The 25,700-nt window shown below is 36.6% G+C and overlaps 2 protein-coding genes across 2 annotated transcripts; both read left to right on the plus strand.

Moving 5' to 3' along the window:
• Positions 1-2,646: 2,646 nt before the first annotated feature.
• LOC122016917 (L-galactono-1,4-lactone dehydrogenase, mitochondrial-like) lies at positions 2,647-14,762 on the plus strand. Its single transcript, XM_042574352.1, has 6 exons — positions 2,647-3,355; positions 7,439-7,689; positions 7,802-7,984; positions 8,198-8,600; positions 8,852-8,992; positions 14,342-14,762. Exons 1-6 carry the CDS (start codon positions 2,702-2,704, stop codon positions 14,507-14,509), a joined length of 1,800 nt encoding a protein of 599 aa, XP_042430286.1. The 5' UTR covers positions 2,647-2,701; the 3' UTR covers positions 14,510-14,762.
• A 3,075-nt stretch (positions 14,763-17,837) lies between these two features.
• On the plus strand, positions 17,838-21,972 carry LOC122014394 (probable metal-nicotianamine transporter YSL14). The gene is made up of 6 exons (XM_042570624.1): positions 17,838-18,415; positions 19,846-20,009; positions 20,086-20,183; positions 20,274-20,408; positions 20,501-20,690; positions 20,788-21,972. Exons 1-6 carry the CDS (start codon positions 18,004-18,006, stop codon positions 21,892-21,894), a joined length of 2,106 nt encoding a protein of 701 aa, XP_042426558.1. The 5' UTR covers positions 17,838-18,003; the 3' UTR covers positions 21,895-21,972.
• Positions 21,973-25,700: the final 3,728 nt, after the last annotated feature.

Raw genomic sequence — 25,700 nt, forward strand, 5'->3', positions numbered from 1 at the left:
TGCATGCAAATATAGTTGATATCCATTATATGTTAATAATTTTGAGTTTATATGATATATTAAGATGTTTGAGTGCTAACCTTATAGTCACAATTGTTGGTGCAACCTTAGGTCAAGGTTGACCTAGTTGACCGACTCGAGGTGACTTGACTCGAGTTGTATTTTGATGTTTGACTTGGGAAGATTGTCGGTGCAACCTTAGGTCAAGGTTGACCTAGTTGAGTTGTATGTTGATGTTTGACACTCGTGAGAGAGTTCTATTCTTGATGTGAGACAAGAATAGATGGTTGGGAGTTTATTGGTCCAACCCTAGGTCAAGGATTGACCTGGTTGACCTGAAAAGTCCAAGTATGGAGACTTGGCACTGGGAAAGTCCAAGCAGGGAGCTTGGCACGCAAAAAGTCCAAGTATGGAGACTTAGCACTGGAAAAGTCCAAGCAGGGAGCTTGGCAAGTGGGAAAGTCCTAACTGGGATGTTAGGCAGTGTGGAAAGTCCTGGTGAGTGAAGCCAGGTGAAAATCCTAGTGAGTGAAGCTAGGTGAAAGGGGAAGTCCTGGTGAGTGAAGCCAGGCAGTGGGAAAGTCCTGGTGAGTGAAGCCAGACAGTTGGAAAGTCCTGCTGAGTGAAGCCAGGATTGAAAGTCCCGGTGAGTGAAGCCGCAGATTGGAAATCCTGGTGAAGCCGGTAAAACCCTAGTGAGTGAAGCTAGGTGAAAGTCCCGTGAGTGAAGCCGGCAGGAAAAATCCAGATGGATCAAGGGTGATCGGACATCCGGTGTTGAGAAGGTCAAGTAGGTCGAGGGAGTGACCGGATACTTGACACGAAGAGAAAAGTCCAAGTGGGTCAAAGGGATTGACCGGACACTTGGTAGGGAGTCTTAGCAGTCAAGAGAGTGACCGGATGCTAAGCATGAGATACCAATAGGTCAAGGTTGACCGGATATTGGTTCGAAGACTTGGAACTTGGTTTGGGCAAAACTCAAGCTCGGATCGATCGTGGATCGATCCGACATTGGTATCGATCGGTCCGTGACCGATCGATAACGATCGCTGGCTTATCGAGGTTCTTCGATCGCACCGATCGTAAAGCAACAAGGCAAAGAGAAAGGAGGATCGGTGCGTGGACCGATCCACGCACCTCGATCGGTCCACGATCGATCAGAGACGAAGCGAACTCTCTTCAGAGAGGTGCGATCGGCCGGTCAGAGACAGATCTGATCGGTCCCCAAGACCGATCGAGAGATTCGACCGATCAGCCACCGATCGGTCGCACTAGCCGCGTAGCAACGCTAGTTCTCCGCTTCTTCTTCGCAGTATAAAAGAAGGCTGGACTTCGTGAAAATACTCAAGCTATTTCTTCTTCCTTCCGAAGTTCTCCTCTCAAGCTTCGCTTCTTCTTCCCGCCGAGCTTTGTTGAGCTCGTTGGGTGCTAAAGCTTCGCGTGAGCTTCTTCCTGTTGCTGGTTTTCTAGCTAGGCTTGGATCCGAGAAGCTGCTGCTTCACCAGGGTTCCTGCTGACTTCAAGAAGGCAAGCAAGTGTTGTTTACATTTCTGTTCTTGTTTTCTTGTTCCTATTTGTACTCCTATTGCTGTTGCAAAGATTGTGGTGAGGTTTCTCCACCCACAAGGAGTATCTATTAGCCGGGTTTCCGGGGACTCATCCACCGACGGATTGGTAGGCTTCGTCCACCTTACGGACACGCCGAGGAGTAGGAGTTCATCTCCGAACCTCGTTATATGGTTTGTCTTTCTTCTCCTATTTTCTTTCTACGTTGTATTTCCGCTGCACTAACCTAATCGTAGGAAGAAACGAGAAAGATTGGGGTCGGCTATTCACACCCCCCCTCTCTAGCCATACGAAGGATCCTAACAACAATAACCTATAAACTTCCTTCTTGGATTTTGTAATGTCCTTGATGTGTGTATTGGTGTAATTTTGTCACACCAACACTTCATTGCTGCTTTATTGTATGTCACATTTGATAATGAGAAAGAGATTTTTAATTATGAACTTTATTCCATCTTTATTTGATTTTGGTTCATCAATTTAAAATTTTGATTTTTTTTATTTGGTAAGGGTGGTGAAATGAGTTTTTGAATAGTTATTTCTTTTAGAGTTGCTGCTTATCTATTTTTTTTACTGGTGCATGTATAAATTTTGTGAGAATTTTTTTATGAACAAGTGAAAATTTTGACCTATATATAAATCAAGTTTGATTAAGATTAAGCTTTTAATGATTATGTGAGATTTTTTATTTTTACTTTTCTTTTTTGTCTAAAAATCTAAGGTTACCTTGAATAAGGAATTTTAACATTTAAAATAGTAAAGAAGTTATTTTGGTCATTTATTATTATTTTGTTCTCTTTAAAACATAGGGGGCTAAGTGTCATTTTTTCAATACAGGAGGAAACTACTTTTAGATGAAAAATAAAAGGGGCTTAAAGTTATTTAGCCATAATTTTAACATTTAAATAAAAATAAGGGTTATTTTGATCATTTATTATTATTTTTTTCTTTAAAATATAAGAGAACTAAGTGTCATTTATTAAATATAAGAGGTAAATTAATTTTGAATGTAAAATACAGGGGTTGAAAGTTATTTAGCATAAGATAATTAAAAAGATTTTATATCGATTTATTGCCACTATGTGTCTCGCGCGGCCGCATAGCGCAAAGATACCGTGAGGGCAGAGAAGCTACCATGTTGCGGCGCTCTGCTCGCCTTCTCTTCTCTCCTCCCTTCCTCCCCCGTGCCACCCGAACCCTAAGCCCCATCGGAAACCCTAACTCCATCCTCTCTATCTCCTCCTCCTCCTCCCCCTCCCCCTCCCCCTCCCCCCCTTTCTCCTCTTCCTCCATCTCCGATGCTGAATTCCGCAAGTACGCCGGTTACTTCGTCCTTCTCCTTGGCTGCGGCGTCGCCACGTACTACTCTTTCCCCTTGCCGGAAGACGCCAAGCACAAAAAGGCGCAGCTCTTTCGCTATGCGCCTCTCCCGGAGGACCTCCACACCGTCTCCAACTGGAGCGGCACCCACGAGGTCCACACTCGCAACTTCCACCAGCCCGAGACTCTCGCCGACCTCGAGAACGTCGTTCGGGATTCCCACGAGAAACGGCATAGAATACGTCCTGTTGGCTCCGGCCTTTCGCCTAACGGGATCGGGCTTGCCAAGTCCGGTATGGTCAACTTGGCCCTGATGGACAAGGTGCTCGAGGTGGACCAAAAGGCGAAGCGGGTCAGGGTGCAGGCCGGGATCAGGGTGTCGCAGCTCGTGGATGCTCTCAAGGAGCATGGCCTCACGCTGCAGAATTTCGCCTCCATAAGAGAGCAGCAGATTGGGGGAATCATACAGGTTGGTCCATTTTTTGGTTCCTTTTATTTTTATTAAAGGAAAATTGAGAACCTTTTCTCACGCATTGGAGCGTCTCTTTCCACTTGAGTTTACTATTTCTTAGTCCATGACAGAAAAGGCTTCCTCCCTGATCATAATAACTGCTTTACGTTTGCCATATCCTGATCGATGATCTTTACTATCCTACGGAGCCATTCTCTGAATGGAATTCCTTGAACCTTATTCGTGTAGCAAGATGGGATTGACATAGAGATTCCCACATGTCTCATACTTTGAGTGATATAAGAAAGTGTTGTATAGTAGGAGGGACTGACGTAGGTTTCAGTGTGGGATTTAAATTTTGTTTCTATCCTAACATTCACTTAACCTTCAAAACTTTATCTAAATGACTAAGACTGCTGATGCTTGTGGTGGTTTAGGAAACTTATGAAGCTAGATTGGTGTCCTTATAATATGTCGATGCGTATGACTCTTCAAAGCTCAAATGCGGATTGTCACATTCAGCCCATCTTCTTCTTCTTCTTTTTTCAAATACCAACAATGACAATAATTTACAAGTGATCACATGTTTCATTCTAAATCAACATATTATCGTCTCTGCACAATTATATAAAATTTCAAAACAATCTTCCAAAAAGTGTACTAATTTGATCCTAAGTGGAGCAGATTCAATGCAAGGAGAGTGGTGAAGAAGGTTGATAATTGGAGGGAAGAGGAAGAATGCATTGCACCATTGATATATATATATATATATATATATATATATATATATATATATATATATAGGCTAAGTTATGCAAACTGAAACAAACTAAAGTACTAAACTACACCTAATAATCAACTAAGTCCTTGAGCAGGTTATTAATTCCCCAATAGTGAAAAACACTAACTAGTTGAATTGCCAATTTAAGAAGGCTTAGTTGTTAAGTGTCTCTCTACTAACCCTAATGAGTTCAGGTTGTTGTAGCAAGAGGGAGAAGCAATTTAGAAAAAGAGAAGAGAAGATGAGAAAATGAGGATTCCACTATTGGAAGAAGAAGATAGAAGAGTTATTGATTGATTAGGAGGCAGATATATGGGAAGAGAATAAAAGTTCATGGAAGAAGAAGAAGCAACAAGTTGGAAGGTCTAAGAGAACAATGAGCTAGTAGTAAATAGAAGAAGAAGAAGAGAAGAGGAGGAAGAAAGTTGTAACGAGGTTGAAGGAGGTGGGAAGTAATTTCCGGGGCAAAATCTTGGCAAGACATAACTCTTGACAAACTTCCATGGGAGGTAGGAACGAAATGGATTATGTACTTTGAACAAATATACGATTTGTTTTGGTGGAATTGATGTAGTTCTCATAAATACTTCAGAGATAAGTGTGCATAGTGTGGAGCAATTCTAGGAGGGATGAGCATTAGAGAAGCTCCTCACTTTGAAATCAATGAGGCAAAACCATGAGGCTGATAAGAAGGGATATGGGCCAAAGTGGACAACATTTTGATATTGTTGGTATTAGAGTGAAACCTCTCTAGTAGGTATGTGGCTTGAGAACCAAGTGAAAGCTGGTGGGTTGGACTAGTTGTGATGGTCTAATGAGGGAAGGGAGTGCTTGCTAAGGCATAGAGCTCGACAATTGTGACTCTTGGTGAACTTCTTGTCCGCTGGGGGCAGGAATAAAGTGAAACACATATTGAAGTAGAGAAAGTATGTCTAAGTCAAATATAAAATGCCTTAAATTGATTAAATATGTACTTTAAACAACAAGGTGCTTTTTGGTGGAATTGTTTTTGATCTTTGTATGAACTTTATAGTTAAGTGAGCTTGGCAAGGAGCAATTACAAGATAGATGCCCATTCGGGAAACCCATGGCCTGAAGTCAAATTATATCATGGAACAAAACTATGAAGCCGATAGTATGGGATATCGGTCAGACAATGACTTCATGTTGCTGAGTATGTAATTTTAATAATAATTATCACAACCAAAAGAATTCTCTTTCTATGGTTCAGATAATGCATGTGGTCAGACAATTCCATCGCTATAATCTGTACAATGTGTCAGCTCATGCATAACATCATAAGCTGTATTCGCATTCACATGATTTAACACCAGTACAAACATATAACAACAGTAAGAATAAAACAATTGAACATTCAAATAATCATATACCAGATATAACTTGGTTAAAGTACACATTGACAACTAAAAATAAAGATTAACAAATATACCAACTAATGGAGAAAGAAATATATAAAAAAAAAGGTAAAACAAAGGATTTCTTGATGAGGAACAAAACTCCTATGATCCCTGCAGCAACAACTTGTCTTATGCGATGCTAACTTGTCCTGATTCTACACCAAAAGTTCTCACCTTTGGCTTGAGGCAAGACAAGTAAGATGTTAACTAGTGAATTAACCGGTAAGATCATATAACAATATTTATAAAGCAGTATGGTTAGCAGGAAAAAGATAAGCAACAAGAAAAAACATCTGCAACGAGGTATTATTATCACTTTAACTACAATTACGCTTTATTTTTAAGTAAGTTTGAGATTAATGGACCTGTGGGTTGTCTTCCTCCACTCTAAAGCATTAGAGAAGTACACTGTGCACGTCTAATATGAGCACAACTATTATAGCCCAACAGCCTGCACACTATCGATCACCGATAAGTGTATGGGTTGTTGAGATATAACAGTCGTAGCTGTGTTGATCTCACTTAGTTGATGCATTATGCTTGCTTTTCAATTGTGAAAGTGTACTATAAACACTTTAAGTTTGGTGTATGATTATTTGAGCATTCAGTTGTATTGCTAATTTATTGTTATATGCTGTACTGATGTTCAACTTTTGGTTGAGTAATGTGAATAATTTATATTGTTATGCAACCTGGATCGGGTGAGCCCCATCTCATCCATGGGAAGGGAGCCATTTGGGTCGTGATAAAGTAGGGGTGGTAGAAAAAATGGAGGAAAAGAGAACAGATTTGAGAAGAATAAGGAGAAAAGTGTGGATCACCAGGGGAGAAAAGGAGTAATTGAAGGAAAGGGATAAGTGCATGGCTTGTGCTCCAAGTTGTGTGAGGTGGTAGAAACAATTGATGCTTTTGTTCTCGGTATATAAGAGAATGGTGAAACCTAATTCCCTATTTAGTTGATTTTTAATTATCTTATTCTAGGTAGTTTGCCACTGGAAAGGAAATTCCTAATCATGAGTAGTAACTTGTTCGGAACTTTTGGAATCATGTAATGATTTAAGAGTTCCACATTAGTTTCCTGTCAGTACAAGGTGAAACATCTTGAGCTTGTCAATGATTAGTTAACGCCGTCAATCTTCATAATTGAACCATCTTTGGATTAGGGTGAATCAAGGTTCAAAATTTTGAGCCGTGTTGAAGATTCGATCTTTGACTAAAAGTCTAAAACCATACTATTTCAATATCGTGCCAATACTTCGATGTATGACGCCGATAATGAATTAGAGTTGAAGAAGGAAGGAGATGAAGCATAGGAAGGAGACATTATCTTTGTCGAGCACATAAATTCAATACAATTCAACATAGAAAATGTTTTCTTCTTTTGCTTCATCTTCTTCCTCCTTCAAAGTTCAACCTCTAATTATCATCAACACCATACATCGGAGCGTCGGCATGATATTAGAACAATATCTTTCTTTTGACTGAAAGTACGACATGATTTGGGATTTTGAACCTTGATGCCGAATGGTATAGAGTTTCGGTGATTTACTGGAATGAAACATTTCGACCATTTTACCTGGCTTGGTACGAGATTTCAAACCATGGTGTGAGCTCATGCTTGTTTTGGTTGTATTTGTGATCTTGAGTTCAGACAAAAATATATTATTTCTTATTTGATTGTTTAAAGATCTCAGAAATTATTTGACTCATCTCCAAGTTGGAACTCATGATACTGAATTTGTGTTTACTCATTCTTGTTTCGGATGTACTCTATTTGCCATATTGAGTGCTATATCCTAAATTTAAGCTTCATTTTTCATATTATATTCTGTCAAATATCTATATTATTTCTTCTTCTTTAATCATTATAAGATCTCTCACATTTATTTACCACATCTCCAGGTTGGAGCTCATGGTACTGGTGCACGTTTGCCGCCAATTGATGAGCAGGTCGTAAGCATGAAGCTGGTGACTCCTACGAAGGGAACAATAGAAGTCTCGAAAGAGAAAGATCCTGAACTGTTCTATCTTGCTCGCTGTGGCCTTGGGGGCCTTGGTGTAGTTGCAGAAGTCACCCTTCAGTGTGTGGAACGACATGAATTGGTAGAACACACATTTGTTTCTAATGCCAGTGAGATAAGGAAAAATCACAAGTAATGAAATCTGATTGTCGTGGGCTTTTCAAAGCATCATTTACCTTTTGCTATTAGTCTTTACGGCCTTAAAAAATAAAACTATAGTAAATGCTGTGTTGTTAATATCCAGGAAGTGGCTGGCCGAAAACAAGCATATAAAGTATCTTTGGATTCCATATACAGATGCCGTTGTTGTTGTGCAGTGTAATCCTCTTTCCAAGGGGAGAATCCCAAAGCATAAGCCAAAGTACGGGAAGGATGAAGCGTTGAGGCAAATTCGTGCTCTCTACCATGATTCACTGGAAAAGTACAGGTAGATGCATTACTTGATCTTTTTTCTTCACTTTGATCATTTGTTACTTGTGAGAAGTTTTTCTATCTAATCATTTAGGCAAGCAAGTGATTCATGAAAGACTGACTTTTGTGGGTTTCCTTCATCCAAATTCTTGAGTTCCTTGTCCTGGTCTTATTCTCAATGAACTGTTTTTATTATTGTTTATTTATTTTGATACATAGATTATTGCAGTTCTGGAAATGCTGCTGCTGAACAAGATATCGATCAACTATCATTCACAGAGTTGAGGGATAAACTTCTTGCTCTTGATCCTCTCAATATAGGCCATGTCAAAAAAGTCAATCAGGCAGAAGCTGATTACTGGAGGAAGTCTGAAGGATACCGTGTAGGTTGGAGTGATGAAATATTGGGATTTGATTGTGGTGGACAGCAATGGGTCTCTGAAACCTGTTTCCCAGCTGGTACTCTGAAAAGTCCTAGCATGAAGGATTTGGACTTTATAGAAGAACTGAAGAAGCTCATAGAAGAGGAAGAGGTGCCAGCACCTGCTCCCATTGAGCAGCGTTGGACTGCTTCCAGTAAGAGTCTGATGAGCCCAGCATCATCCACCGGTGATGAAGATATATTTTCTTGGGTAATTCAGAATTGTCATATCCAATTTCATCAATATTTAGTTATTCAATGATATATCATTTCCACATCATGTATAGTTTTCTTTGCTTTCTTATATTTGTTTTCCTAAAATGGAAACCATTTGAAGTTGGCACTGCAAAAGCATATTCTTTTAGTAGGTAGTGGTTATGTGGTCTATTTTGGTTTTCTTGCTATTGTCTTACATTTCTCTGATTTTATGTGCACCTAGTTATGTCCTCTCTGTTTTCTTAGGTTGGCATAATCATGTACCTGCCGACAACAGATCCTCGCCAAAGGAAGGACATAACTGATGAGTTCTTCAGTTACAGACATTTGACACAAGCTAGCTTGTGGGATAAATATTCTGCTTATGAACATTGGGCTAAAATTGAGGTAATAAATGGTGGTTGAATGTTTTTATTCTTTTATTCTACTACTTGCTTGTCGAAATATTGGTAATTATTATGTTTTGTTTGGAGTAGCAGCTAGTTTCTTGTTGTGAGAGTCCTCTCTAATAGATATGTTTCACTAGGAATGACTAAGGTTGTACGTATGGATTGTAGTAGACTCATGGTACTTGGGGTTAGGGGTGTAAACGAGCCGTCGAGTCGAGCTTAACTGTGTTCAGCTAGTGGACCTAAACTTAGGTACCAGCCTATGGTCAACAGTCAAATATGAGATCAAGTTGTTGAGAAGCTTAGTGGTGGATTGCAAAGCCAAGTATTTAACTAAGTTCCTAGTACCTTTGCCAAGGATTCTGGCCAAGCATTTCCCCATCACTTCAAAAGTTGTTTCCTTTATATATATGCTAGGTGGTGATGGCCCAGTTCTGATCTCTGAGGAGCTCATCGATGGTGGTGACTAGATGAGTAGTTTTGGAGGTAGTGCTTGCTGTCACTAATGATGAAGTTTGTCATTCGCTAGGTGTCATTGAGGTGGCACATTGGCTGGATCTCCTCCTCAGCATTGTCAGAGTAGTTGCATGACTCTCTATTTCGCCTTCCCTTTTAGTGGTGTCTCCACTATCATGCGCTAGTCCCACCTCCTCTCCACTGACAGTTCCCTGGCAAGTCCTCAGAAGGAAAAGGTAGTGTCTTAGGTAGTGTCTTCTCCTCACCCTCTCCTTTGTATCCTCTCTTCCTTAGTCAAGTTAGATGATATTTCACTCTTCAGGGATAGGAAAGAGGATAAATAGAGGCAAAGGCAGAGGAAATCATGGAGGGGGAGGAGTTCATGTAGAAGGGTGTCAATGTTGTAAAGGACACTGTGGTGGAGAAGGAGATACAAGTGGTGGAGGGGATCATGGAATTTGTAAGCCTTGACAGCATTAGGGACTTGCTCCAGGCCGACGTTGTCATTGAAGTTGAGACTATTGGGGTTCTTGTCGAATCTCGTCACAATGGTTGTCTTTATGTTAATTATCAAGGAGAATGATGGGGTAGTTTGCCAATGATGTGATGTAGCAAAGTCAACATAGGTGGCGGATGCTCTTGCCCTTCTATGAAGGTAGCAATGAAGGAGAGAATGGGGTTGTGTGCCACATGACCAATGAAGAAAATGCAACATGTCATTTTTAGCTGACATAAGGTGGTGGGTTATTTGGGATTAACAAAAATATACATTTTAAAAATTATAAACTATCCTATGTAATATGAGATTCTTTCCAATTTAAAGCATTTTAAACTAACACGATTTATCTATATTATTTAATAATAGACTTTCTTTACTTTTTAGCTGACATAAGGTGGTGGGTTGTTTGGGATTAATAAAAATATACATTTTAAAAATTATAAACTATTCTATTTAATATGAAATTCTTTCCAATTTAAAGCATTTTAAACTAATTAAAGTACTTTAAACCGGCATGATTCATTAGATAATTAGGATGACTTAAGTGAAATAATCAATTATTAAAGTATTATAGAGCTTGACGTATAAAAGTAAATCATTGTGTTGATAGACTAAGCATAAAATCATCGGAACTTTAGAAAAGATACTGCTCTGATGTAATCTAATTACTCAAAATATAATATCTATCTAATTTATTAATTTTTTTTTATTAGTAAATGTAAATTCATTAATATGGCATACACATCTTATTAGGTGTAACTAATACTGTTACAATTCAACACCCCTTAAAGATAGCCCGCGGCTTGTCACCACTACATCAATTAGTTATGTTCCTTTTATGCCCTCTTCTACTATCTATTGTTCAAACATTATTTGAACATCAGAATATAATACAAATAATATCTTGTAAATTTGCACTTTAATTGTATATATGATGTAGATAGGAGGTGTATACACATCTTAAACATCATTTTATTGTGTACGCTCTATAGTTGATACACTGTGCAAGCTAATGTCACCTTCTTCTCTTGGTTTCGTCATACCGTCCCTTGGGTTTCTTTCTGCAGCTACTTTAGTGAACTGCTCAAGGTTGTCATTCCACATGTGATGCTCATCCAATCTCTAATACGCTCTCATACAAATCTGCTGGTCTCACATTAGAAAAACAAGTGCTCCAAAGTTTCCATTTTTGTGTTGCAAACCTCATAGAGACTGATTGTCTCTTGAAAAGTGATACAGTCCCGAGTGAGAAGTCTGCCCTTTGCTCCTAATCACAATATGAATGAATTCTTCACTTCAGCAGTATCCAAGACCTCCAAATCACCTTCATGCCAATTATCCTGTCCCAAATTGTGGCTATCTGCTTGAACAATAGAGAGTCCCCCTTTTTATGTTTCCATTTTCACACTGATTATCCCCTGAGGTATATATCATGAACCCATTGTATCCATAAAGAGTCCTTAGCTAGCATGTATATTCTATAAAAGCTTCATGATAAGAGCTTGATTCCAACTCCTAGTATTCCTTAATCCAACCACCCTTCTGTCTTTGGAGAGCACATATCCTTCCATGCTACAAGTGCCTTCTTAGATCCCATAAGAACATTGCATAATTGATGTCTATAATCGTTGTTGGAACTGGAAATATAGCCAACTAGTAGCATTCCACACCTTGTAAAACAGATTGAATCATCTCTCCTCTAGCTGCATATGACAAAGATTTACTTGTTCAAGCATTTATATATGTGACAATCTTATATGTTAAAGGTGCATAATGCACTATCTTAAGCTTGGTTGTAGCTAGCGGAATACCTAAATATCTAAAAGGCATTGTACCCCTTCGGATGTTTGTATGTCCTCCAGTTCCAGTACTATGATTAGCAGGTCTTTAGCAAAAGCTAGGTGCATAATCCTCAAAACTTTTACATTTGGAATGATATTTGAACTCTGAATCCTTTGTCCATACTCTCACCAATCTAGAAAAGTAGTTTTGGCATAGGACAAATAGCATAGGGGATAAAGGGTCACCCTGTCGTAGATCTCTCTGGCCTTGGATGTGACCATGCAAGCTTTCATTGATCTTAACTGAGTAGGTGTATCCACACATTCCATCACCCAATCATCAAATTTTCCATCCAATCTAACACTTTGTAGAACAACACGTAGGAACTCCCAACTAATTGTGTCATATGCTCTCCTCAAATCTACTTTTATCATGCATTTCAATGATATGTGCTCCTTACAGTATTGTCTCAGCAATTCCTCTGCTAGATGAATGATATCTACAATAGTTCTCCCTCTTATAAACCAACTTATGCAGATTCAATAATAGAATTTAATACTTTTCATTTTTTTTTTGCCCCCATGAGTATGGTGCAGTTGTAAAGCACTCAAGGGAACAAAGAACTGAACCAGGTTTCGAATCCCAAATGGGATGAATATCTTGGAGGTCAGCCTCTGAATGTGCTCTGAATTTACCCGGTAGGCGAAATAGGGGATAAGGTTGTCTACCTCCAATTAGTCGAGCAAAGCACGGACACCTAGATTATTAAAAAAAACAGAGTATAATATTGTGGCTAGTCTAGTCTGTTGGCAGTAACTTAGTAAATTCTAGTATTATGGAGAAGCTAGTTGAATGATGATCATATGAAAGGTCAATTCTTTTTTATATCTCATTACTCATAAATAAGTATAATTCTTTTTTATAATTATGTTGAATCCAGAGGGCAAGATCACTTTCAATGACAATGTCACAGTGAGACGTGTGCTATGTATGTCAACAATTGTAGTTGCAATTGTAGTTGAACAAAGACCCTAGGCAAAGGTCTTCGCTACTGTGAGTGATGTCACTTCCAAATTAGAATATACACTGATGACTGATGTAGGTTAGGTGTGAGTTCTTCCGTAAATTGATAATTTGCAAACATAAAGGGAAAACAAAAACAAAATGGAGTGGCTAGATCAAGTGGACAGGTATAATATTGGGTAATGACTCTCACCATATATAAGTTTGTGAACCAATGAAGTTATTACATATTTCATCAACCTACTATTCCATAAGAGACGACAAAACACAATTGCTTGTCATTTTTCTGAGAAAAAGTGAAATCTAACCATAGTATATATTTTGTTAGCTCTAGTAATTAATTAGTAAATTTGCTGCTTAAGTTCTTAAGAAGTCCAATTGAGTACATATATAGCAATTTGAGATTTTATTGTTTGCTTTGAGTCAACTACACTGTGAGTGTAAAGGACCTCCTAGTAAGTGTACAAATGTATAAAGGGGTTTAGTTGTAGATACTATTATAGAAGAGACTAACCGAAGTTTTAATTTTTTTATTCCCTCGCTAATTTACAGAGATTAATGGAATAACAGAATCACGAAGTTAAAAATGGGGGACATTTTTATGTGCTATTGGACTAAATTTGATTTTATCAATATCAATGAAACCAACCAGATTTAATGATTTAATCAATGGATTTAATTGGGTCAGCAAACTAGTGTAAATTTCAGAAAGTTAGGACATTGCTAATTGTTAGCAGTAAATAAGATGGGAATTGTAGAGAAGCTTTTCAAAATTGAAGAAATGTATTAGCAACATTGTTCTTGTCTTTGGTACGTCTAAAAGATCATTAATTTTGTGTCCTAACAAATAATGAAATACTATTCTGTAAGAGCACGTTCATGTGGCATGTGGTAGAAGAGTCGAGCATTGCCATGCTCAGTGCATTTCTTAACTGTTTAAGCTTCATTCACGGAGATCAAATGTTCAAAATCATAATAATCAAAAGTCCAAATGGCACAAAATACAAAAACAATAACGCACTAGCCAAGGTTCGAAATTTCGAATTGTCCTGAAGTTTGTTTTAGGCTTTAACAAGAATGATTCTGTTTTGGTATCATATTGGTATTCCAATTTATGGTGCTGGTGGACAATTGGATGGAGAAGGAGATGAAAAAGAAGTATAAGAAGTGAACATATCTATATATTCCTAACTCTGATATGGAATGTAATTTTTATCATTGTATTGCATAATAAAAGATATAAAAACTACATTGTCAAATGGTGTTGAATGTTAGTATAGCACGATACTCATTTGACACTTGTGCTGAGTAGTTTCAAGTTTTAGTAATTTATGAGAATAATGTGATATCGCAAACCATGGCACTAACAACGTTCATTATGATTGTAAACCAATGGCATCGTTATGGTCAGCTTTGGTATAATGGCTTATAATAGATATAAGCGAGAAAGATGACTGTGCCACTACAATCCTTGTGTTTGAACTCCTACTCTCAGCCCTAGGCCTTTTTTCTGATCTTAGTAATTTATACATGTAAACTCTGTTCCATCTATAGAAAACTTCAATAGTTGAGGAACCCATTCTGCAGGTTCCCAAGAATAAGGAAGAGCTTGCAAAACTTCAAGCAAGATTGCGGAAGCGTTTTCCAGTCGACATGTATAACAAAGCACGCATGGAGTTGGATCCGAAGAGAATCCTTTCAAACGCATTTTTGGGGAAGATTTTCCCCTCAACGGAGACTTCCGTTTCAGCTTGAGTCAGGAAAGCTTGCTTCTCTTCTCTCGTTTAGTTTCCAACAATTTGCATTATTGTTTTGCAAATCTTTTGGTTATAAATAATTTTTATTCCACCCATTTTATTCCCATTTTTTTTTTCAGTGGGTGAATCGAATCCTCGCGTTTAATATTAGAAACAAGTTAGTGTTGCATGAGACTCCTACTGAAACTGTGCTTGTGCAGAATAAACATATTTGGATTGATAATTTCCAATATGCTACTTGTTTATTGTTATCCCATTGAGTCTTTACCCATATTGTTTATTGTTTATTACAGAAAGAAACCAGATTTTTTTTTTCATATAATCCAAGTTGGCATCGTAGTTAAGATTATATATATATATATATATATTGTTATGATATATTACTCTATCTCCATGCGACTCTCCTCGATGATAAAAGATGAATACGTTCTTCCTCAGTGTCCCTGTCAATTCGTCCTAGGATTCAATATGGAGGAGAGGTAAATCATGGATGATCACTAATCTTTGGAATAGTGATTAGTACATACGAAGGTATATATATATTATTTCATTTTTAAAAGTTCATTTGTATTTATTCAATAGTAAAAAAATTATATTTAATAAATAAATTTAAAGGTTAATGAGATTTGTTTTTTTAACATTTATGATAAAGTTTATGGATAATTTATATATAAATTTATTTGTTAATTTATCTAAAATTTAATTATAATTTTTTATATTTTTTATTCAAATACATATAAAGTATTGTAATTTATAAATTTAAATTATTTATACTAAATAAAAAATAAAAAAAGTTTATATTAGATAAACGTTCAACTTAATTTCTAAACATAAAAATATTATTAGTTGAGCTCAAATATTATTAGTTGAACTCGGTTTAAAATATAAGCTCAAAGATAAATTTTTAGTAAATAAATTTAAATTTAATAAGTAAATAAATAATTTACTAATCTTTTAGATCATATGTGTGTGTGAAAAAGATATATGTAAAAGTAAGCTTCTATTATATTAATTAATGACACTGTTTATTTAAATCTTTTAGATCATAAATTTACCAATCAAAAGAGTATTTTTTTTTATTATCATAGCCAAAAGACATCTTCCTTAAAAAATAATTTTGTTCAATACTATTACCATCAAGGTTGTTAGTCGACTATAATAATCGATAGTTGATAACCTAAAATCATTCATTGAAGGAATTATAATAGAAATTTATTGTATGAAATAATAAATCATACCTTGTTACGATAAAATTCAGAGAGGATAAAAACGTTGGATGGAAGAAGTTTCTTCTTGCTGTATGTGAGAAGGTTACAATGATGAACACTTCTCAATAATTCCACAAATTAAATCTCTTGTTTCCATGAATACATTCTTTCTCTTTGATTTACTTGGACACTCTCATAGTGAGAAGAGTGAACATCACTTGCCCATTTCTTAGTAACGTGTGTCACTTGATAACGTGTATAGTAACTGTACACGCCTAAGCACACGCCCAACAGATTGCCCGAGTGTTTTTATTTTCAATTGACTAATCGTTTTGTAGCCTGGTTATTAAGAGCAAGAGCATTACATTTGCAAATTAAAAATCTCTATTGAACCCTTATATGTGATCGTCCAATCCTAACATTGAAATCAATGGGATAGCAACTGATTGATACTGATGCATTCCGGACGGACATAGTCGGATCATCGCCCTATCATGATCGCACCCGACTGTCGTCCTCCACAATATAATAAACGTCACATCTAACAACTTAATTTGTATTTCAATCTACCAACAATTATATACGTTTGTTTAATAATAAGTTATTAATTTACTATGTACCAACAATTATATACGTTTGTTTAATAATAAGTTATTAATTTACTATGTACCAACAATTATATATGCTTGTTAAATGATATATTAATCTACTATGTGTGACAGATGGCAAAAGATTTATTATCTATATATCGAGTTGCTTGGGCATTTAATTTGCTAATATCTAATTTGTTTGATTGAGCTTCTTATTTGCAATCTACAAATCAATTATGAATGCTACGTGATTGGAGTTGTTTATATAGGAATTATGAATTGAATTGGTCTGGTCCCCACGGAGAATCCAGTTAGTTAGATGATAATATATTTATTATAATTAGGGGTGTCAAAAATAAATTTGATCCGAAGATTCGATCCGAGTCGACTTGAAAAAAATCAAATTTAGGTTGAATATTTTTGGATTTGGATTAGGATCGGATTGGAGTATTTTCGGATTAAAAATTTTCAAGTAAGGTCGAGTCAGGTTGGATTCGGGTTGATGTAGGTTGATCTAGGTTAACCCAAATATAGGGTTTAGTGGATTTTTTTAGATTAAATTAAATTTTATTTTAAAAATTTTAAATATTTTTATGTGTATTAATATAATGATAATAATAAAGTATTGAGATAATTGTTTGTTACAATCAATTGGATTGGTCTTAGTTTTATAATATATTAATTAAATTTCATATTAAATAATATTTATGATTTTTGTGGCAATATGATTTACAGTTAGAATTGTTAATTAATGATAAGTCACTTGGATTTTTAATGTTGTTGGTATGACATTTATTTTCACCTTAAAAATTCTTTCTTAATATATCATTATTAAGATAAAATAAATGTGAAGCAAAATTTTATAGTTATCATAATAATTATTTTTTTTATTTTTAAAAATATGTAGATTCGTTAAAATGTAATAATAAAATATTTTTGGCTATTCATTTTTATTTTTATTTTTTTATAATTCATGTGTCCTGATTAATCCATGAACTTCCTTCTAATTCATCTATTAATAAAATTTGTAGTACAATTTACTTTTAAAATATTGTCTCATTTAGAATTCAAAACTTAATTTTTTATGGTCACTCAGTTTTAAAATTTAATAGTTCATCAAACACTTTTCTAGCCGTCAAATATTTTTATCAAAAATATCTTGCAAATATTGTTTTCTAAATTATATATATATATAATCAAAACGGCCGCTTAATTTTTATTCTTCCAAAAAAAAATTCTTACCTTTTAAAAAATTAAAACAACTTTCTAATATACTTTATTCTAATACTATTATAGTAACTTAAAGTAATTAAATAAACTTGTCAAAATAGCTACTATCACTATTTTAATTATTTAGAAAATAAGTTAATAAATAATTTTTTTATATAAAACTACCTATATATAATATTTTTTATTGCATTAAATTAAAAAATATGATATTTTTTTTAAATAAAAGCTTCTTTTGATTTTTGAAAAATAAAACAAGTTGGCAATTAAGATAGTTCCTTAGTTTATCATATTCACATAATTATAGCCGTTTAGCGAGTCGAGGAGTCCGGAAATTTGACCATTTCCTTCGAATCAATCGGCCGTCGAATAGGAGGAAGGCGGAGGCACCTCACTACTTTAATCAATGGCCGCCGATTCCCCATTCTCACTCCCTCCCCGCAATCGGCCTTCTCGCGGTGCGTGCGATGGCGTCGGACGAGGTGGAGGTGCAGACATCGACTACCGAGGACTGCAACCTGCGGCGGCGGCAAAAAAGCGATAAGGACGGCGCAGAGCACAAGGCGGAAGAAGATCCGTCGGTGGAGCGGAATTTCGAGGGGCAGCGTGTGCCGCCCTGGCGCGAGCAGCTGACGGCGCGCGCGCTGGTCGTGAGTTTCCTCCTCTCCGTCATGTTCAGCGTCATCGTGATGAAGCTGAATCTGACCACGGGGATCATCCCCTCGCTCAATGTCGCCGCCGGCCTCCTAGGCTTCTTCTTCGTCAAGCTTTGGACCAAGGCGCTCGAGCACATTGGTCTACTGCGCACGCCCTTCACGAGGCAGGAGAACACCGTCATCCAGACCTGCGTCGTCGCCGCCTACGGCCTCGCTTTCAGTGGTACGCCGCCATTCCATAACCCTAAAAATCGCCGCTTTCTCGGTTCCCTGCCCTCTTCTGCTCTTTTTCTTCATTTCCGATTTTGTATTACTTCTCGCCCTTCTATAGGGATTTGCATTCTAGAAACTCTAAACCCTAAATAGATATATTCAAATAACCTTTTCAAAATATCATTAGGTCTCTCAACCTTGTTTGCTGCTTTTAAAACAACATTGTGAGATATGAGCATGTCAATATTTTCTTATGTAATAGCATAGCGACTTTTACATTGAATACTCATCGAGTTATGAAATATTATACACCATACTTCATTGATCAGTAGTTAGTGCATCAAGACATCCGATGACATCTTTTCTCTAAGTATAGTAATAAGTTCAATAATATAGCTTCAAGGGAATTACTTCGAAGTTATCAATGATGGTTGTTCTCCTTAATGATGGAAGGATATATTGTTGTAAATTATAGTCTTAATAATTATTATGAAAATGCAAATGAGGAGTTGGAATAAGTCAGGTTGTCAATGATGGTAGAGTATTGTTGCTTGATGTAGGGAATTCTCTTGAATGATATGATCCTTGAAAAGAGAATTATTTAAATTACTTTAACTTATAATTATTATCTTTTATTTTCTTTAGAATAATTTATTTAATTAGGATAAGCAAATCACTTTATTTTATTTGGTATAAAAAGATAATTATTATGATTTGTATTCTTAATTATTGGCAACCCACTATTGGATGCTTATAAATGAATATGTAGCCTTTTGGTGAGGAAATCAAGCAATAAGTCAATGGGTTAAATTTTTGTATGATTGAAGAATCTTTTGGCAATTGGAGGTAGATTCCTAACAAGATAGGATGTAGGTTTCGATCAACTTGGTAACGGAACGAGATTTTTCACCACCTCTAATTATTACACAACGTGCTACATTGTTACATGACTCCAAAGTGAAAATCTCCAATGATATCAGTTATTAGAGTCAATCGGGAATCTGCATCATTAAATGAGTTTATAGATGGTTTTCTGAGCCATTTCATCCCTCTGAGACTATGAGAATGTAAATGTTGAGATATCCAAAATTCTACAAATTACAACAATAGTAAAGTAACATAATCACTTTCCTCAACTCTTTTACCAAACTCACGGTTGGTCAGTGTATTGAACATTTTTATTGAAGGAGTAATTTGAATAATTCTCTTTTGAGATCCTATCGTAAACACTTCAAGAGGTCAAGTATTAACTTGTAAACCTGGTTGATATAGTTTTATCTACTTGTGAATTGTTAGTTTGTTGGACTACCTTTAATACCGAGGTGGAAATCAATTGTATGGGGTACTCTCTTGCACGAAGATAATTGTGATATCTTTTTCAACATTGTAATCGATATAAGCAACTTACTGCTTTTAACTTGATTGTAATTTTGCTGACAGGTGGTTTCGGAAGTTATCTTTTTGGCATGAGTGCAAAAATTGCTGCCCAGGCAACAGAACAAAATGATGCTCAGAATATAAAGGACCCTAGCTTAGGATGGATGATTGGATTCATGTTCGTCGTTAGCTTTCTCGGATTGTTCTCTCTCGTGGCCCTCAGAAAGGTCAATCCATTTCACTGACTCTTGATCATAATAAGTTGATTATCGGCGTCGTCATGCTTACTTAACTATGTTTCAGATAATGATAATTGACTACAAGTTGATCTATCCAAGTGGTACTGCTACTGCATACCTTATCAATGGCTTCCACACATCGCAGGGTGAAAAGCTTGCCAAGTAACAATCTTATAAACATTCGAATTTTTTACTCTTCTTCTCATTTTAGAATTTATGAGAGAATGTCAAAGAACCTCTGTGTCTTTTCAGGAGGCAAGTATGGATGCTAGGCAAATGCTTTATCGGTAGCTTTTTGTGGGGGTTCTTCCAGTGGTTTTATACTGCTGGCAATGATTGTGGTTTTACAGCATTCCCTACACTCGGTCTTAAAGCCTACGAGAACAGGTAGGCTTAATATCTGGAACAAGTTTTCTTTCATGGTTTTTTTCTTTTAACATCGACGAATAGATTAGATGCTTTATGTATCCATATTTCAGTTTTTACTTCGACTTTTCTGCTACTTATGTTGGAGTGGGAATGATCTGCCCATATTTGGTCAATGTGTCTGTCCTCCTTGGTGGCATCCTTTCATGGGGAATCATGTGGCCGCTTATAGATCAGCAGAAAGGTCACTGGTACCCGGCTGATATCCCGCAAAGCAGCTTTCATGGTTTGAATGGCTATAAAGTAATCATCAACCATTTCTCTGAATATCATAGTTTTTTAAGTTATGTCAGTCTATCTATGCTCACTCTTGTATCCTCTTTCTATCTTCTTTGATCAGGTTTTCATAGGCATAGCCATGATTCTTGGCGATGGCCTCTATAACTTCCTCAAGGTCCTACGTCGAACGATTTCCACCTTCATTGTTGCTGCACGCAAGGGTTCTAACACTCTTCCTATTACAGATAATGACACCTCTGCCACTGCTTTTGCATCATACGACGATGAAAAGCGAACCGAAGTCTTCCTTAAGGATCAAATTCCACTATGGGTCGCATATGTAGGCTACGTGGTGATTGCTATAATCGCCATCGTTACTCTCCCTCACATCTTCCCTCCCCTGAAGTGGCACTTCATCTTGGTTGCGTATGTCATTGCCCCAGTTTTAGCATTCTGCAATGCCTACGGCTGTGGACTTACCGATTGGTCTTTGGCTTCCACCTACGGGAAGCTTGCTATCTTTGTCGTTGGTGCTTGGGCTGGTTCCGCTCACGGCGGTGTCCTTGCGGGACTCGCAGCTTGTGGTGTCATGATGAGCATTGTGTCAACTGCCTCAGATTTGATGCAGGACTTCAAGACCGGGTACCTTACTCTGGCGTCTCCAAGATCTATGTTTGTGAGTCAAGTCATTGGCACTTCAATGGGCTGTGTGATCGGTCCATGCATTTTCTGGCTTTTTATCAAGGCCTTCAAAGATATCGGCACATCAGGAAGTCAATACCCAGCACCCTATGCCATCATCTACCGTAACATGGCAATACTCGGTGTGGATGGCTTCAGTTCATTGCCTAAACACTGCCTCACCCTCTGCTATATTTTCTTTGCCCTTGCGATTATCATCAACTTGATAAGAGATATCTCAGGTAAGAAGATTGCTAGGTACATACCAATCCCAATGGCAATGGCTATTCCGTTCTACATTGGAACATATTTCGCGATCGACATGTTTGTTGGAAGTGCGATATTGTTTTTATGGGAAACGGTCAGTAAGCCCAAGGCAGATGCTTTTGCTCCTGCAGTGGCATCTGGTTTGATTTGTGGCGACGGAATATGGACTCTACCACAAGCTGTGCTCGCCCTCGCTCAAGTGAAGCCGCCGATCTGCATGAAGTTTCTCTCGAGGAATATGAATGACAAGGTCGACAATTTCATTTCCTCACTTTATTAGGGAAGATGAACAATTGCATTAGTGTAGAAGAAGTCTTTGTTATATAGTTTAATAAATCTGCATGATATTTTATTGCCTTCATCCTTAAGTCAAGCCTCCTATGCTAGCTCTTCTAGATAAGATGATGGTTTCAGTGAAACACTAAAAAACAGAGAAGTAAGCATATGTCGATCCCCCTCTTTTTGGACTCTGGATAGTGTTAGCAGGGCCTACTGAGTTACTTTATCTTCTCCCCTGGGTTCAAAATCATGGTCGAAGAACGATTGTTCATTTCTAGATTTTCTAGCAACTCATTGCAACCATGTTTGGCTCAAAAAACCTTGTGTCTAGATTGTTGAAATATCTTCTTGCCCGTATACCTTTAGCAAGTCTATAGTCCCGAGGGGATCAGGCATTCAAAATAGTCACCATACACCATTAGATGCCTTCTGTCTTTGAATATCGACAAAGATTTTGAATTGTTGCAGTCACGACGGCAGCTACATATTCATTTCCACAACACCCGTTGTTAATGAGATTCTTGTGGCGTGTCATATGTTAGCATTTTGTAAGCTAACTTCACTGTGTATGCTTCATTCCCTGAATGCTTCACTATATGGCGGATCAATCTTTTCCATTTTACCCTATGCATTAGTGTTGTTTAGTATTGCTCGCACATACCTGTTCCTACACTGAGACATTCTCTAAGTGGGAAATGCTCTCCCATTCCCATTTGAATTGGTTAAGCATTTTGCCCATTCAGTGACCTATTTGCTCTTTTGCAGCAATATTAACTAGACGCATCATCTCTTGTGTTTTACTCTTGTGTTTTGTGTCCTTATCAAATGTGCTCCTATCTGTTGGGACTGTGATGAATACATTAGAAGGGGAGAGGGTCAATAGTGTCTTTTGCAATTTGTTTGATTCTTGCAAGACTTGTTGCACACGATAGTTAGATAGATAGATAGATAAATAAATCAATCAATAAATCAATCAATCACAAACAAGAATTGAATTATTTACTTGATTAGACATTCCCCTCGACTCCTACTGATGCATCATTCAAGGAAAGCCATTAGCCTTCTTTTTGGTCAATTAATGGAGGTGGAGAAACCTCAAGATCAAAGATTACAAGACAACTATAGAAGGATATAACAAGGTTACTCATAGGGTTTTGCCAACTCTATTTCATCAAATTTGAACCCTCCCTCGAAGTCTTCTTTTTATAGCCTTCAAAGCCTCATGTTGTAATTTCATTTACTAACTAACCATTATCAATTGATTGATTCGCTCGATTTCATCATTGTCTAGTAACAATGACTTTTTTTCTTCTACTTTTCATATCCATGGCGTTAGTAGAATGAATCCTTACTATCAGTAAACTAATGTACCATTAGTCGATTTCTCACTTGGATAATCTCTCGAAAAAAAACTTTTTGTTCATTGTCTCCTCAATTTCAATTGACTACATAATCAACTAATCCACTAGTCGATTGAATCTTGCACAAGTCATTTGTTTAAACCACAAACCCTAAGTAAGCTTAGGATATTGGATTTCTCGACTATTGACAATAGAATTCATATACTTTATTAATAATAACATGTGGTATATAAATATCATTACAAGTGAAAAATAGGAAAGCACATAAAATAGGAAAAAATATAAAAGATTAGAAAATAAATAAATATTTTCTAATAATAATTATTCTCGTAAGAAATAAATAAGTATTTCCTAATAATAATTATTATCTAATAATTAGGAAACAAATAAGTATTTCTAATTATAATTATTTCCTAATAACTAAGAAATAAATAAATTTTAATAATTATTCCCTAATACGTCCTCTCAAGATGGTGTCCTAGAAATGACATCAATCTTGTTACAAATAGCAAACAACCTAGGTCAAGAAAGCGACTTGATAAGTAACCAACTGATCCTCAGTAGAAATATGAGTAACTCGTAGTTCGGAGGCCCAAATTATCAGGGAAAAGCACAGCAGACGTGGTAACCGGAAGAAACAGATATGTCAAAAGTGACTTAATCCATTGGATCTCAGATGTCGTAGAGGCAATGACACGATATTCAGTCTAAGTCGAAGAACGCGCAACCGTGTGTTGTTTGAAAGATGAATTAGGAGTATTTGTGAAATATAGCCGACGAGTGATGTCGTAAGCAGCAACCATTGTAGTAGGCGGCCGATGGATATTCTTTTAGAGTAAAATCCACTAGTGCGATCAACGAAATGCCGATTTGTTGAACTTTACCTTTTATGAAAGAAGACAACAATGAGAAGGAGACAAGAAGTTGTTGTTTAAGGGCTTGAATTTGATCTATCATCGGAATAAGAGTAGCAGAGAGAGAAGGTTGTATTTTGGTGGCTGCATATGCTGGAGTAGATGTAGAAAATCTGCTATCGAGCAAAACTTGAAAAAAAAACTTGCTATTTGGCTTATCAGAAGATGGCTAAAACAATACTCATGATGGAAAGATCGTTGTAATGGCTGCTGCTTTTTTTAAAAAAAAAAAAAAGGAGAGGAGGAAGAGAAGGAGAAGAAAGGGAGATAAAGAGGAGAGAAGAATGAAATTTGATGTCTTTAAACTTAAGTAAAAAAGATAATAATATTGCTCTTGCTACGAGAAAAAACAAGAAGAGAAAGAGAAAAAAGGATAATATTATTGGACTATTTTGAAAGAAGAAAATAAAATTATTATACGGTGGAAAAGAGGAAATCAAAAAAGAGAATTTTTTTTAAGGACAAAAAAACATAAGGAAAATAGGGGCTGGTGATACAAGGATATCGGCGGCAGAGGGATGTTGGCGGCGGAGGGACAACAAGAACTTTTTTGACAGCGATATGGCTGATGGTGGGTTGCCTTTGGACGACGACACCTCCTCTGGCCGGAGCAACAGGTGAAGAGTAGAAGAGAAGCGACAGCGACGAATCCTGTTGGCGTCAGCAGCAGAGAAAGGAGAAGAAAGCTAAGGTTTTTTTTTTTTTGAACCGTGAGAAAAAGAAACGTGGAAGAGAAGAGAAAAAGAAAGAAAATAAAAAAAAACACACAAAAGAAAATTGTTGTTAAGCTTAACGCACACCATGTTGACATGTGGTATATAAATGTCATTACAAGTGAAAAATAAGAAAATACATAAAATAAGAAAAACATAAAATATTAGAAAATATATAAATATTTCCTAATAATAATTATTCTCTTATGAAATAAATAAGTATTTTCTAATAATAATTATTCTCTAATAATTAGGAAACAAGTAAATATTTCCTAATAATAATTATTCCATAATAACTAAGAAATAAATAAATTTTACTAATTATTCCCTAATATCAACTACCACCAATTAATTGATATCTAACACCGATCAACTATAATCCCCTTATTTTAACCAATTCTAAGATTGAATCTGTTTACCTTAAGTTTTACTTTTGCTTCATGTGTATAAGTCACTCAGCTCTCATAGCGTAGACTAGAATCTTACCATCCCTTTGTCCCTTGGTCATCCTCTCATTAGGTTATTCAATGTCTTGGATGCACATGAGTGTTTGGCTCCTATTTATATCATCCTTCACATCTAAACCTACGTAGTTTGTCTTCATCAACTACCGTCCTCGTTGTTGGATGCACATGAGTGTTTGACTCCTATTTATATCATTCTTCACATCTAAACCTACGTAGTTTGTCTTCATCAACTATCGTCCTCGTTGTCTTGATGCTTTCTATCATATGATCCCCTTGTGCTCCATGCCATCCTTTTTTGAATTTTGTCGGGTCTCAAGTCATCGATCTACCAACTTAGCTAGTTAAGTTATGC

This window comes from Zingiber officinale, chromosome 8B (assembly GCF_018446385.1).
Source record: "Zingiber officinale cultivar Zhangliang chromosome 8B, Zo_v1.1, whole genome shotgun sequence".
Taxonomy (NCBI): Eukaryota; Viridiplantae; Streptophyta; class Magnoliopsida; order Zingiberales; family Zingiberaceae; genus Zingiber; species Zingiber officinale.